Genomic DNA, 16,751 nt, shown 5'->3' with positions numbered 1-16,751 from the left:
GAGTCATTTAATCCAGACTCCATATTCTGGGCAGGAATGCACTTGAGCCACCAATGGCGTGCATAATGTGTCCTGCTATAGACTTTAGATGAATATCAATTGCCGCTGGCAGAGAGGCAGCATATAAATAAAAGTTTTATTTATTTTATTAATATTCAAAACTTCCATGCAGGGCTTTGAAAAGTACATTGGAAAAGTACTGTAATTACATAAAGCTGTAGTACCAGCTCCTAGTGGTTATCACTATAGTTGTAATTGTTAAACAAAGGTAACTTATTCACTTTTTCTCAGATTTAATTGGTTAATTTTAATGACATTTTAAAAGCCATCTGAATACTTTAATCCGTTGGCTTGTGGAACAAAACACACTATCTTCCTGTCTTCCTTGTTCTTGCCTTAAAACCCACAATAGAGCACAAACTTCAACATGAGCCAATACATGTCATATTTCTCCTCTACCATTTACTACAGTTCCATAATTACAAAAGCAGTAAAAACATGAGTTACAATGTATAAATAAATATATAAATAAAAAAATTCTCTGTGAATTACATCTTCATTATGCAAACACCCTAACTACAAGTAACATGCTATCTGTAAAGAGTTACTTCCAAGTTCTGCTTCCATATCCATTCTTTTGTGCTATACAACCAGTTTTATGATAGGGACATTGTAAAGGTTTTGCAGCTGCTGCTGTTTTACATCTAACTGTACCACCTCTAACTAAATAAATCTACCAATATTACATTATTTTTAGGCTGCTGCTGAGAAGAGATAATTTAATATGTGTGAGCAGCCTTATGGCTGTAATCCTTAATGACATTGATATAGCAACCAAAAATAGTTGCCTACATTTTTCTTGGGCTGAAATGTGTGCTACTTATTTATTTTTATATTTGATACATTTATATTCCTTCAAGGGCTTCCACAGTCAGTAAATCCTTGGAGTTAGGCTAGCCTGTGAGAGAGTACTTGGCTAAGGCTACCAAGTGAGATTTCTGCTAAGCAGGAATTTGAGACTTAAATTCCCTGTCTACTCTTATTACTGCAAGACACTGGCTTCTTATTTAGTCATTTAAATGCTTTCTGATTTATGATAAACATTAGAATAGTGACTGTGGTGACTGCCACCAGTTTACAAATACTCATGGTGATACACCAATATTCAGCAAGTATGGTTTCCAGATAGAAATACTGTAGCTCTTTACACAAGGGACACAATGTTGCATTCTCTTATTTGTTTCTTCTTGACCTCATTTTCCTTTCTCTGATTATTAGGAAGGAAGAAGGGAAGCCAAAAGAGAACCTATATATTTTTTCATTCCACAATTGTGCCAATTTCTGGTATATGCTCAGGCAAATTTAGATGCAAGCCCTGGTGCTGCTGAGCAGTTCAAGTGAAGTTACAGAGAGGGGAATGAAGGTGCCAGTCTATTCTTCTCCCTAGCCAATAATGTGTGGCTTCACCCCTCTTGTTTGCGCTGCCTATAGCTATTTATTCTCCTTGTACAGTTATGTGGCATACCTCCTCTTTTCTTGTCAAAGGTGAAGTGTGCATGGGTGATCTGTCTATTATCATGGAGGATTTGGACAAGCAGTTTTCTGCTTCTGTGATTAAAAAAATATAGCCCAAAAAGGCCAAATCCTGTTTGTCATTTAAAAATATAAGTATGAGGATTTTTGAGGGCTGAATTGCATTTTCAGATCATTGCAGGGAGCATATTAAGTCATTTACATATTAGTCAAAAGCATGTCTTGAAAATGCCTTGCCATTTGAAACATCATTGACATCTAGGGAGCTTATGCTGGCAAAGAACATGAAAAAGGATATGGTTTCCCAGGGGGAGGAGGGAGGGGGACACTGGAATCAGTGGCAGATGCTGACATATGAAATTAGACAAGTCTGACAAGAAGGCACTATCAATCATTATAGGTCAGTGAATAAAGCTCACACTCAGTCTGCCTTAGAAGAGAGTGAGCTGAGCAGTTTTTATCTTCTCTAAAGAGCTGGTGCTGACTTGAATAATAAAATATAATTTCACCTGAGTATCTATTACAGCTGTCTGTGATTCATTAAATTTGGCCGGATTACAGGAAGCAGTGTCTAATGAACGAGTGCACTGCTGCTGTATTCCCAGGATTTAAATGGCTTCTCCCCATCAGCTGCACATTTGGAAAACACACTTTCCCTTAATTGGTTCTTCATAGTCTCTATGTCTCATACACCCTGCACCTGTGAAGAGCCAGTCTTGGAACATACAACATTTTGGTGAGAGGCCTGCCAATCTAGTATGCAATGACAAAATGGGGCTCCCATCAATTCCCTCAGTTTCCTTTAGTCTGCCCATAGCTGCAACAACTAGGTTCAGAATCTGCATTTTAAAAAGTATCACTTTCATGAACTTGAATGCTTTTTAAATCTTTTATCTTTTTTCTTTCCCTCTTTACTACCCTTATGTGACATACGTAGATATCTCACTTCTCTTTCCACCTTCAATTGTCTCTCCCTGGCGGGAGCTAGGAAACTTATGAATTCCAAACCTTTATTTCAGATATGAATGGATGCTGTGTGAAGTCAAACTACAAATGTTTGCTACAATTTGGTCTCCTTTAATTTCATTAGAAGCTAACAAAACTCATTGTGTTGTTCACCAGCACATTAATTAATATTTTGGTTCATCTGTTTAATACAGTTCTGTCATTAATAGGATCTCATATAATCATTTTTCCATAGGGTTTAATTTAGAATCAGAGTTAAGTCGGAGGATTTCATGGCTGGCATTCATAGTTTTTTGTGGGTTTTGGGGGCTATGAGGCTGTGTTATAGAAAAGTTTATTCCTGATGTTCCACCAGCAGCTGTGGCTGGCATCTTCAGAGAATGCTGGCATGGAAGAGAGTGGGGTATATATACTGTTGGTTTGAGAGGAAGCAATTTGCATGTTAATCTGTGTATTGTTCTGTGGTTGAATGGCAAGGCCTCAGAGTGTCTGTTTAATTAATGGTCTATTGCCTGCTAGGGAAATCTCCCCCCCTCACCTTGGGTAGTTTTCATTTGCATTTGCTGGGCCTTGATGTTGGTGTTTTTCAGGACTGGTAGCTAAACTTGGTTTACTTTAAGAGTTTCTTCATTCCTGTCAAAGTTGTCCAAGTGTTTACGGATTCCAATGGCTGGCTTGTGCATTCTGACCTGATAGTTATTGACATGGTCCAGAATTTCAGTGTTTTCAAACAGCATTTTATGCCCAGGATGGTTTATAACGTATTCTACTACTGCTGATTTTTCTGGCTGACCTAGTCTGCAGTGTCTCTTGTATTCCTTGATTCATGTTTGAACACTGAGTTTGGTGGTCCCTATGTAGACTTGTCCACAGCTGCACTGTATGCGGTAAACTCCTATGGCTGTGAGAGGGTATCTCCTGCCTTCGCTGAGCACAGCATTTGCTGGATTTTCTTGGTTGGTTTGTAGACAATTTGGAGGTTGTATTTCCTCACCAGTTTCCCTATTCTGTCTTTGATTCCTTTGATATATGGTAAAAATAACTTCCCTATGGGTGGTTGCTTGTCTTCACTCCTCTGGATTTTTCTGAGTCTGGCAGCCCTTCTGATGTCTGAGCTGGAGTACCCATTAGCCTGTAGGGCTCAGTCTAAGTACTTCAGTTCATCTTCCAGGAAAATCCTTTTTGCCTGGTTTACCAGTGTTTTTATTGTGCTCCTTTTTGTCCAGGGTGATGATTGGAGTTCTTGTGCAGATATCTGTGTGTAGGTTTTCTGTATACTGTGTGGCCCAACTGTTGGTTCAGTTAGCAGATAACCAGGACATCCAAGAACGGCAATGTTCCTTCTGTTACCGAGTTTGGTTTTATATAAATTTTGGGAGCCAGGCGATCAAAAATCATGACCCCTGACTGACCCCATTTCAAGCTGCCATTACCCTAAAAGCGAGCTGACTACGTAGCCAGCCAGCCCTGCTAGGCTTGGTCATAGGAAAAGGTAGATTTAAACCTTAAGAAACCAGTTCTGGGAGTTGCCCTACAAGTTTCACAGGCAACCCAAAGAGAAGAGGACAAAGAAGTTGCCTCTCTCCTATTGAACAAGTGATTGTCTTAAACAGCTCTGCCATCTAGGTATTTGTCTCCCCTGAAAGGTGTCAGACCTCTCCTTTGTGTATCCATTGTTTAACTTTAGACTTAGACAAAAGATAGCCATCAAGACCTTTGTTCATCAGGAAGCCATAGCCTGAGGATATGTTTCGCAGTATAAATAGGACCGAGATTTCTGCCCTCATTGGGCTTGTTGAGCTGAAGTTCCAAACCTCAAAACCTTGCTTGCTGAGCTGCTGCTCCAGGCTTGAGTTCTCTGAGCCTTGGGCTCCACTGAAATCACTTGAGCTAAGCCAACGCTCACTGTCTCTGTCAGGCCTCTAAGTTAGCTTTGCCCGGAACTCAGCTCCTAGCCACCACGGTCGCCGCTTGCTTTCCCCGTTCCCCGCGGCCGTGTTCACCATCCACCATGTCTCACATCCGTCGCTTTGGAGAAGACTCCTAAGGTAATTATTCAACGGTGCCTCTATCCTTTCTCCTCTACTCCCAAACTCTCCCCCTCCCTTGCTTTAGCATTGAATGTGTGTGTGCGTGTGTGATCCCTTTGTTGTGTGGCTTTAATAAATGTTATATTTTAATTGCAACTCATTGGCATTGGAGCCTCTGTTTCTTGGGGTTGGACATAGGGACACGATCCGCTGTGTGCGTTGTTAGGACACGCCTCTCATAAATTTGAGCTAATTAAATTCCCCTAATTCGATCCTTCCTAACATTTCCTTTTCTTTTTCCATTGTGAATTGGATGTTTGGGTGGATGTTGTTCAGATGTTTCAAAAACACAGTCAGTTCTCCATGGCCCCAGATGGTGAAAGTGTTGTCCACATATCGGAAGCATGTTGTAGGCTTTTTGGTTCTGTTTCCAGGACTTGCTTTTCAAAGTGTTCCATGTAAAGGTTTGCTATCATGTAGTTCAGAGGGCTTCCCATGGCTACCCCATTTCTCTTCTTATAGAATCCATTGTCCCACTGGAAGTAGCTTATTGTGAGGCAATGTTTGAACTGGGCTGTGATATCTTCCAGAAACAGATGCGTACCATGGTGTCCTTTATGGGGACTTTGCTGAACAAGAAGACCACATCAAAGCTGATTAGCATGTCTCCAGGTTTGAGTTCGAGGTTGTTGATTTTTTCTGTGAAGTGAGCTGAATTCTTGATGTAGTGGAGGGAGTTTCCCTATATGGGTTTGTAATTGTGTGGCCAGAAACTTGGCCAAGTTATATGTGGGGGATCCAATGGCACTCACTATGGGTCAGAGTGGAATGGAGTCCTTATGGATCTTTGGAAGTCCATACAGTCTTGGTGGTAGATAAAATTGGCATATGGTTGGTTGAATGGAGAAGTTTTTGATCAAGGTGCTCGTTTTCCTGGTGATTTTGTTGGTCGGGTCTTGTTTCAGTTTTTTGTATATTCCAGTTCCTTGATTTTTCCTCTCATTTCTTCTTTTTCACCTTATTTAGACACATACAGTGATGTGTAAGCACTGCCAAAAAGTCATGATTCAAGTGCTCCATAATCAAGGTACCTTGAGGAGGCAATAAAACCATATTTGTCAGTTGTTTACAGCATTCCTCTTCCATGGCACTTGTTTGCCCAAACTCAGAGCTGGAAGTCCTTGATGACTAAACATAGGGTTGGTAGTTCTTTTGGAATCAGTTATGCTTTGATACCAACCTCTATACCCAGGTAGACCCAGCATACTCCTCTAACACTGGGGCATTTGGGCTTCATGTGTAATAGATTTTGACTCAACAAGAGGGACAACAGGGAGAGTGGGAGGGATAAGGATGGCAAGTGTAGACCTCTAGATTCTTCATGAATTCAAGTATGGCTGAAAAACCCTGTACTACTGTCATCTATCATCTTTATCTCAGTCTCAAATTTGACAACCAGCCCCAACCTTGATACTGTAGCAAATAGATCCTCCATTACCTCTGATGCTCCAGTCCCAAAGCTGGAGGTTCAGCAATATTTATAGCTTGAAGAGGAAGACGTTCAGCACCAGGATCTCCAATGACAGCTTCTATTTAATGATCATCAGTTCCAAACTGTCCAAGAGGATAATATCTAGTCTGTGGCTTCATATTCCAAAGGTAAGATTCTAGAAGCCTAGTTCCTTCATTAGAGGATAAGTCCATGTTGGATCTCCCAGGCACTGGTCAATGTCAAGTTTTCTGTACTGTTACTGTCAATTTCCAAACAGCGATCGATCACTAGTTCCCATCTACTCCTACAGACAGATTTACTGGAAATATTCAGGGACTGACCTACACACTACATACTGTCCACACTAGGCTCAACCCCCTTCATCTGGAATCAGATGCTACCAAGATGGAAGCTATTCCACCACACTGAGACCAGCTACTCATCCACCCCTGGTACCTTTTGCTGATTCAGCTGTGATTATAGAAGATAGGACTAATCCCCCCCCCCATTCCTACCTAATCTCCTCATCACCACACTGCAGAAGTCAGTATTTGTGAATGACACCAACTGCTCTGAGACCCATAGAAACAATGACCAAGGCACAAGCCAGACAGGTGAATAGCTGTCCCTCTCTCCTCACAATCATTATCACCAGATCAAACTGAGCAAATAGGTTTAAGTCTATGAAAGCTCATGCTACCATCTATCGTTTGGTTAGTTTCAAAGGTGCTTCAAGATCCTTTTGCTCACTGATTTTCCAGACTAATATGGCTTTATCTTTGAATTCTGTCTCTTCGTTGGTGGGTGAATCAAAACAATCTTTTAGCAGGGCTTCTTTTTCAAATTCTGCTGCTCATCATTGACCTATCTATGAATCTATCCCAACATGAGTGTGGGGGCACATCTGAATACTCTTATTGTCCTCTGTAGATGTCACCGACAGAATAGCATCTTCACATTGATGTACAGCCAGCTCTGCATATCCATGGATGTTTTTATTCATGGATTCAAGCATCCATGACTTGAAAATATTCCAAAAAGATAGAAATGCCAAATAGCATAGCTTGATTTTGCTATTTTATATAAGGGACAGCATTTCACTATGCCATTGTATTTAATGGGATTGAAGCATTCACTTATCCACAGAGGGTCCTGGAACCAAATCTCAGTGGATACCAAGGGTCCACTGTACTGTAGCTGCTGGCCATTCTAAAAGCCCTAAATGCACTCAAGCAGTCTTAACTCTCCTGCATGGTCCAAATAATCACAGACAGTTGTATTTTACATAAAGAGGTACCTGTTCAAGCACCCTCCTTAGCTAACTATTAAACACTGGGACAGGTGTATTGCCAAATACCATGGTTTACCTCCTTTTCAATGACTGAGGCCACATTAAGGACCTGCCTTAAGGAAAGATCTCTTTGCCCCACCACACAGTACCCAGCATTGAAAATTTTGCTCCAGGAACCACAGAAACAGCATCATGTTGGACAATGTATTCCTGGACTTACAAATGATCCTTCTACTATATGCCTTTCTACTGTTTCCCTTGATCCCCAGAAACTCATCAAAAATGACACAAAGTAAATTGTATTTTATTAATACCATAGTGGCAAAAAAACAAAACAAAACATTGGTTTGTCCCTTTCCTCCTACTGTTGAGGAATAACTGTTAATGCCTACCAAATCATCCAGCCAGGATGGAGTTCAGCATCTGGATCTTTGTACCTTTTGGATACAAGCAAAATGATACAAGCAGCAAGGAAACTCTACACACACAACTCTTTACCATGCTAAATGGACTAAGTTCATAGTGTACTTGTTGAACTCTGGAGCTGGCCTTGGTATGATTTTTGACTCATTGGGCAAAAAAAGGCCTTCAAGTGCCATTGATTAGATTATACCTAACAGAAATATCTGTACTTTTCCCCACTGTCAGGATCATCACAGTTCATTCTTCTCATAAAGTCTTTCCTTGAGGCTTTCTGGAACCTACATCCCCCAGTATTATGACTAGTGCCCTCTTAGGATGGGAACTAGTACTGATGTTGTGATATCTTACAGGCAAACCCTATGAGTCACTAGCTAGCTGTGTTCTATCTGTTCTATATTGTCAATAAATGTTGTATTCCTTGTGGCAGTCATGTCTACTTGAATGGTCAGTGAGTTGTGTGCTGTTTGACATAATGCACTATTTTGTGGTTATAATCAGAAAATTATAATTAAAGTCTAAATATATGAGCTACTAAAATTGACTGCCCTAGGATTATATTGTTAATTATAGCTGTGTACACTCCCCCAAGCCCTCAAAGCATAATTAGACTTTGGAATCTAAAAACCGAGCAATGACATACCATTGACCACAGTATCTCTATTGCCCCAGTCAGCAAAGGAAGGATTTGCACTGAAAGACTAAGGTAAAGTGTGACTGAAAAGAATCTGCTTTGTAAATGGGCACAGTATGTGAGACTGCAAAAGATCTTTGCTTCTTAAGTGGTGCAGAGGTTGCAAAAATCATTGTTTCTTCAGTGGTGTAGAGGTTAAGGTGCATGGCTTCACTTGCATTTTCATGCTGTTTGGCACATGAATTAATTTGTAAGTGCCTTAGCTCTTCTCTTAAATCAAATGCTTTCCTTTTTTGTTCCTACAAAAATGAAATGGCCTTGTATTATTGATCCTGAGCTTTTCTGATGAAATTGTTAAATGTTTATGAATAACATAAGATGATGTTTTTGTGAAAAATGGTATTAAATGTATTGTCCGTTGCTGTATAGCCTACAGTTCATGTGTGAGCATGTACTAAAGTAGTTCATAGTGATAACTATTAGAAACACCAATTTTCCCAGTGATTCCCTGTGCATGTATAAAGCCTGACATGCAGGAGATCTGAAGAAGGTGTTCTGGATGTGCAGTGTAGAAACTATCAAACTAAAAAATATGGAAGATCAATGAATAGGAACTGTAAAGATTTGGTTGGTTTGTTTGTTTTAAGATCAGAGCAGTTGTGGGGAGAGAGATTCTGTTTTGTATCAGGTTCATGATGTGAGGAGTGGATTTAACCACACTGCTGGCATAACCATAAACCAACATTGTTTCCCCTTTAGAAATGCTCTCCAATCTGCAATTTATTCCTTAGGACAGTGCCACTAAAAGTGGTGGTCCCTGGACTAGTCCCAGTCTCTGAGCCATTGGCTGCCAATCTGGCACAGATTTCCAGGAAGAAAACAGTTTTAGCCAATGGACACAAATATGGTGCTGGTCCATGGCACATGGAAAAAAACTATTTGCTATTCCACATCAGATAACCCAAGAAGCACTGCCTTAAGAAATTGTTTTTATGCATATTCTGTATTACATCTAAAGAACATACAAGGCTTTGAATGACAGGTTATGTTTTGTTTTTTTTAAATTTTAGGTCGACAGATTCCACCCTTGGAAACACATGAAAATGGCAACAGTGGAACAATCAAACTTGGAAAGCAGACTACACAGATGACTAGGCGATGCTGTTAAAACCTACTTGGTTTGATTTACTTGAAAATAACATGACATAATTTGCTTATTTATTGAGCAACAGACTTCAGAAACAAAGTGACAGGACATCTTGTCTAAAAGCAATAACATCAGTACTGTCAGTGGGGACATTAGGAAAAAGATCTTCAAATTAGTTCTTCAAAATTTAAATGGACGATTCACCTTAGCCACAAACTGTTTAAAACCTTGATCAACATTTTAAAGCAATCTTTTTAAACCAATGGCTGTTTTAAATAGACATTTTGTCTTAAAATAATTTGTTATGCAAATGGTACATTTTATACAAAATTCCTTCTTCTTCTGTTTACAACACAGTATTTTATATTGACCTTTATGGAATTACAGTGTATAGTACTTTAACTAAGTGAAGGATGTGTATGGTTTTATCTTTTTTTTTCCTTACTAGATGTGGCTTCAGTGGCTTTGTTTTTAGAACAATAACCTTTTCTTTAAAGAAGCTGTTGATCAGATAGATGTATTCCAGCCCCAAACAGAAAAAAATTCTAGCATCTTTTACAAAGAATAATGAAATTCTGATAATTTTAGTTTGTAGCTTTTATTTCTTCTGTAATGGAAAAGAAGAATCACAGGCATTGAACCTCAGTATTTTAAAATACATTAGGAATATTTACATGAAAGGCAATGAAAATGATATTTTTTCATTTAACATAAAAGTTATAATAATAAAAATGACAACAGATACTGCAGCAGAAGCCAAAAGGGATAAAATGAAAGAATATTTTATTGAATTTCTTTAATACTTATATTCATTTAAAGCCCATCTGGCAGATATATGATACCATCTGTATCTGTCAGTAGTTGTGTACTTCTCTTCTGCATGGTTTAATGTGATGAACTTCTAATGCAATGAATAATATTTATTTACTTGTTCTGCCCACCTCTGTTTGAATGACAGGATTGAAGGACCAGTCAGCTGTATTCAAATGCACTCTTTTTGTAAGGGAGTTATAAACAACTTTAAAAGAATCTGCTGTAGAAATTCTTGCTTGGATTCAGAGATGGATACATATATCTTTGCTTGCCCAGGATATTTCCCTGTTTCTGCCTCTTTCTTTGCTACAGTTGCCTACATTTCTTAAACTAAATCCAGAGGATAAAGTGATCCTTTGGAATGCTGTGTGATGGGGCCCAAGGGGCTAGTCAGGATGAGGAAAATGGGAGAATTCAATGGGAAGTGCCATTCTGCCCATGCCAGACATTGCAAGCCATTGTGCTGGCATTTGATACCAGTGATATATCTGGAGACAAGCAGATGGAAGTATTAAATCACTCTGTTACTTCAGTAAGAACTATTTGTTTCCAAACTGTAAAATAGAGTGGAAAGAACATAAAATAGAGTGAAAAGAACTCAGTACTGGCGTTTGTGAATTGCAGACTAACTCTGTAGTCTTGCAACTATCTTTGGTCAAATGGTTGAACATAACAAAGTAAATAGTGCTAACATTAGTGTTATTTCTGTGAGATGAAGCCAGTGTATGTAGCAGAATTTATGAACAACTTTGTGGATCATAAGTGTGAGTGATACAACTAAGAGCTAGATCAAAATGTTCCATAATGGGAGTACAAAGCCAGTGCTTTCCAACTTGAAAAATACAGACACACTTAATATTGGTAGCTTTCAGACCTTGCACAGTGCACATAACATGCACTGTGTCAGGTAATTTGAGAAAGGTTAAATTCATTATTCTTAAAGCAGCTAAAGGCCGACAAACTACTACAAGTGCAGTGATGAAGACTTCCTCTTAACAGTTTATAAATGGATGGATTGTAAATGCTACAGAATTTTAAAAATCACAAGTTTTTTAAAAATGGCATAACCACACACTATGTTTAAAAGCATATGATTGGAAGCAACCCAAAAATTTATATACTGTATATACTCATGTATAAATCTAGAAATTGTAGTCAATTCCACTTGCAAACTCTTCCTTGTGAGAAGGGGAAGGGAAAGCCAGTTTTGTCACCATCAGAAAGCACATTATGTTGCATGGCGTGCTGCTCCAGGGCACTGTTTGATTTTTGGCACTGGTTTGGCAGGGCACAGAATAAATGCTATAAACAACTCGTGTATAAGTAGAAGCAACATTGCTTTCTTGATTAATCATAGGAATTATCTTTTCTTTGAATAGATGATATGTCATGTGACCTATGGCTAAAACTATTCCCTTTTGGGAGTTAAAACTGTCAAATAACCATATAAACATCTCCCTTACTGTACCTATTACTATTATTGTTGTGAAGCTGGGATGATCTTTTTATGCTGTGTAAATCTTTTTCTGCTTGGAATAGCTTCAATCATAACTTGGTTTTATTACTGCTAGAAAGATTGGCAAAGAAATCATTGATAAGAAAAATAGCAATTTTCACCAGTGAATAGTATTTCTTTGATTATTTTTTTTAAAAAAATGAATTTATGGGATTGTCTGAGGGCTCATTCTGTACAAATGTTAACTCTAGTGAAGAGTCCCACCATGAACCTTCAAATGGAGACATACCAAGGCCTACCATCAATGTAGTATAGAATATGCATAGAAAAAGCATGACTGCACAATTACAGCACAGTCCTATGAATGTTTATTTAGAAGTATGTTCTAGTGTCTTCAATGGGGCTTACTTTCAGGAAAGCATGCTCAGGTTTGGTACCTTAATGACAAACATTCTGCACAATGGTGGCAGTCCATGATGCCTTCTAATTTTTATTATACGTACTGTGTGATAATATGTAGATAATAAGTTTAAATCTGGGTCCAAATAATTATAAAAACAGTATTCATCTGTCATCTTTTAATGTTTTACATGCTAGGTTATGTCTATTTTAAACCTGAATAATATGGTACAGTATTGCTTCGATGAAGAATGAGTATAGTACATATCCAGTTGTATGATATCTGCATTTATAAACTATCTAAAACTTCCCTGAAACTTGTCAGTATGGTGGCAAGAGGGCTATTTAGTTATGCTACATTCACTGAAACTCCATTTTTGCTATAGAGCTAAGTGGGGGAGGGAGTTGTATTTTTCAGTGCTTTGTTCGCTCTTATTGTGTATGGATGTATGTGCCTTCCGGTTGCCTGCTGACTAATAGTGACCCAATGAATTTCATAGGGTTTCTTAGGTAAGGAATATTCAGAGGTTGTCTGCCAGTTCCTTTTTCTGAAATGCAACCTACAGCACCTGATATTTGTTGGCGGTCTCCCATCCAAGTACTAACCAGAGCTGTCCCTTCTTAGCTTCTAAGATCAGGTCGGATTTAGTGCCTTTAAGGTATTTGGGCCTATTATTATTGAACTATATCTCTTGCATGGTGGTCAGACTTTTCAAATCTAACAGAAATCAGTTCTCATGTCATATAATCCTGAGTAGTCTAAACAAGAGACAAGGATTAAGAGAAATGAGGTGGGGCTGCAGGGGCTTGTTCTGTTTTGAGACCTGAGAGACAGATACATGAACACCTCTCTAAGTACTAGTCTTATATGTATCATTTCAATGGAATGAGTTTGTTCTGGATTCTCCTGTAGGCATGACTGGTGTGCTTCAAATTACAGGAACAGCACTAGAGTGGAGAGAGGAAATCCGGTTCTCTCTCTCTCTCTCTCTCTCAATCCGGAAGTGGCCAAAACTGGAAATGGCCAGAAATCCATTCCAGAATTTGAGAACTGGACATTCAAAAAATTCCATGGGGACCCTTCACACTATAATAGCACTCTGATTATACTTTAATTCCCATGGCAACATCCTTCGGTATTCTGAAGTTTGCACTTTAGGGAGTGGTATTTAGAATTCTTAGCCAGAGTGCTGCCATGACAGTTAAAGAGGAATTATGACATAATTGTGTAGTGTGAAAGTTGCATGACTTTAAAATCCAATTAAGATGGATTTAATACATCTAAATCAATGCAGAACAGAAACCCACATTCTCAGTTTTACCTAGCTTATATTTCTATTCTCAGGCAATAACTTCCCTTCAAGCATTTTCAAAGTTGAAACTAGGTTAAATCCAATATGATATTATGTGGTAGCACTGGAACCTTCTTCCGCTCTCATCTGCCACAAACCTACTGCAGAGGGCTTCTCATTTAGCACACGGAGGCTGGGCCAGAAATGGAGTTTCTTAATTCCATAAGCAAATGCAGCTTTCCCCAGCAGTGCTAGATACTACTATCTTCTAATATTTGCTTTATAGTATTACTTCCCAAAAGAAAGGTTCTTTGTTCCATTCTCCTCAGTGGGTTGACATTCACTTCACGTGACATGGCCTTTCTGTTACTGACACATGCAAGCATATTTCTTCTACCTTATACTTACAATCATAGATTGTGTTTGTATTTTGGTTGTTGTAGAGGTTCACATTCCCTTCCTCTCTAAAAACTAAAGGTCCCTATCAGCACTCACTGTGTGTCGCTACTATAGCTGCCCCCAATGGCTATTCCATTTCTGATGGTAACTGGGGGGATTGGAGAAGCATTTGACTATGTTTCCACAGCCACACAAAACCAAGTGCATTATCTGGTGAGACTTGGATGACTGGTGGATCTTGGTAGAAGACTTTGCCAGTTTGTTTCAGCTCATGGGGACATAGATAGATGTTTCTTCCATTGCACCCTCATCTCTCTCTGGCTGTCATAAAATGGCTATAGGGGAGCTACTACAAGGAGACAGTGAGTCCTGGGGCTGATGAGAGGGAAGCTGTAGTGGAGTTCTGGAACTCTTACACCACTCATGACTATGTATGATCTCACTCTGTTAGTGTTACTTAAATTATCTCCCCTTCTTTGGTTTAATGTGTGTTATAACTATGACTATTACAGCAGGTTTTAGTTTAACTGAAGCTCCCATTCTCAGGCTAGCATGAGTGATCACAGCAGAACAGTTATTCTCTGGTTGCAAGCTGTTGAATCTACTGTCTTCCTCACTTGAATTTGAAGAAAGTAGTTCTAAGTTGTGGTGCTTCCTTCAACTCCTTGTGGTTCCTAGTCATTGGGAAGAACAATATGGCCTGTAGAAAAACAGGACTAAACAGTCAATTGAAAGTAACTTGGCTCTGTGTCTGAGTAGTTATGTTGATGTCATGATGATATTGCCACAAATAGTGGGAAGATATATGCCACTGAATTGGATTGGAGAGCCCTGTGGATATAAGCTAACTGTATATATTAAGCAGGCCAGCCTTGCCTAATCTGGTTCCCATCAAATGTGTTGGATTACAACTCATATCACGCCTAGACCATTGGCTGGATGGGTATGTGATGGAAGATACAGTACAACACATCTGAAGGGTACCAGTTTGTACAAGGCTGATGTAGTCTACAACAAGTTATACTACTTGTTAAAAGGGATTATGGTTCTGTGGGTTCCTGGCTATGGCTGCCTGCTCCTGCTCAGTGTTAGTTCAAAATCTCCAGCATCAGGGGCACTTTTTGCTATTCAGGTGATGAGTTGGGATTTGACTTTGTTCTTTGGCTGGGTCAGAGAACATTAGAAAATATTTGCATCAATAGGTAACATTATCTGCTTTGTTTTGACCAACTGGAATAAAGTCGAGCAAGCCTAAAATGCAATCTGGAAATCCTGTATACAACATTGATTACAACTTAGCATTGTTATTCTTCTTTTGCAATATTTTTTCCTTGGAATCTCACTTTAAATAGAACATGTATTTGATGTATTTGTAAGCTCAGTTGCTGTTGACTTGTCTGCTTCATATACACTCAGACTCACAAATATAGAGATAGTTCTGACTAAATAGCCTGAGTACATTCATAGATTAAACACTCATATTAACATCTCCCTATGAAATAAATATAGAGTGACTGCAGCATATTGTCAGTGTTATCTGCGATGTATGTATTCAGAAAATTTGCACAGACGACAAATTCCCAAGTAATGATAACAAGTGGAGATATTAATTCAATTTTTCATAAATCTACTTGTGACTAGAATGCTCTAGGCTGTAATATATCTGCAAGCTAACCCTAGTTTATGTGCACTAAAGATGTAATCAAAAACATTTATTAAGAAATATCCCATTGATATCAGTAATGCTACCTTCCTCTTTGAAATTATTTGGAATAAATAATTGTTTCAGTCATTAATCAACATACAGTTTCACATACTGTGTAATGATACATAAAATGGTGATTAATAGTGGGGGTTGTATGGAAAGAGCAAAATAGTCTCCACTCACAGACTCTTGTAGAAAAATAGTGAACATTAATATGACCTCTATGATCCATGTTCCTCCAAATTTACTCCAGATGATGACTGAACATGCCTGCCATCCTTCATGCCAGCAGAAAATATCTCTTTGCCACAGTGGTGAAGGACATAAGCACACATCACTTCCTTTTTCAATCAGTACAAAGAGTCATGTGACAGAACAACTTCCCAATTCGCGGTTTCCTACTGTTTGATTATGACAAAAATCACAAAGGGCTGTGTTTTTCAAGCAGTGGTAGAGTTTCAATGCACAGAGACCTTGCTTTCTTTGTAGACATATCATGTATATATTTCTCATTACATGATAATTGTTTTAACCCTAAATCATTGTAATGCTTTTGCTCTGTACTATCAGTTAGCCTTATTTCTACAAGGGCTTTGAATGGGCTGGACCCATTGATACTTATGTATGGGATGTTATAATCTGTTAATTTTGTTTGGTTTATGTTATAGTTTGTATGATCACAAATGAAATTTCTGCCTAACTTTTTATTCTTTTTATTTAATCTATAATGTGTAATAATAATAAATATCCTTAAATTTTGTGACTCTTGGCCTTCTTTATATATATTAAAAAATAAAAGTAATAGAATAACAGAACAGTAAGCACTTGTACTTGCTGGGATACTCTATGAATTGCTATTTAAAATCCTATGCAGATGTCTGGTTGCACAAAAGAGATGCATATTTGTAGGCTGCCTAGAAAATCTTTATATAGTGTGTAGAATTTATTATTTAATCTCTAGTTTAAACAATTTCCATTTACTATGGAAATATTTTTTGTTACCGTTCACTTTTTAAATAAAACAGACAAAAATGGCAGCATACACAAATGTTATTTGTGAAATATGAGCCTGCTATTTTGTGCATATTTGTTCGAGAGCAATCTCCATTATGCCAGTATAGATTAGAAAGCTGGATCAAAACTAGCCTCCCATGGAAGGGAGTTTGAGAGGGTG

The 16,751-nt window shown here is 38.5% G+C and overlaps 1 protein-coding gene across 4 annotated transcripts in view; it reads left to right on the top strand.

The window, feature by feature from the left end:
- The window catches only part of RAB31 (RAB31, member RAS oncogene family), a 63,893-nt gene extending 47,557 nt beyond the window's left edge, over nucleotides 1-16,336 (top strand). Inside the window, exons 7-9 of one of the 4 annotated variants that reach the window (XR_016280601.1) lie at nucleotides 5,970-6,188; nucleotides 8,405-8,438; nucleotides 9,437-9,521. Coding sequence is in view for 2 of the 4 variants with exons in the window: in XM_089517030.1 (XP_089373156.1) it covers nucleotides 1,279-1,388 (110 nt within the window). In the remaining 2 variants the exon portion in view is untranslated. Of the gene's footprint in view, nucleotides 1-1,278; nucleotides 1,424-5,969; nucleotides 6,189-8,404; nucleotides 8,439-9,436 lie in introns of all 4 variants that reach the window. The other 3 variants (XR_016280600.1, XM_089517030.1, XM_089517031.1) reach the window with 3 other exon arrangements.
- The last annotated feature ends 415 nt before the right edge of the window (nucleotides 16,337-16,751 follow it).

Source organism: Sceloporus occidentalis, unplaced genomic scaffold (assembly GCF_023333645.1).
Source record: "Sceloporus occidentalis isolate IW3139 unplaced genomic scaffold, rSceOcc1.0.p SCAF_3, whole genome shotgun sequence".
NCBI classification, from domain to species: Eukaryota; Metazoa; Chordata; class Lepidosauria; order Squamata; family Phrynosomatidae; genus Sceloporus; species Sceloporus occidentalis.
The sequence above is the reverse complement of the archived record's forward strand: the minus strand, read 5'-3'. Positions and strand labels throughout refer to the sequence as shown.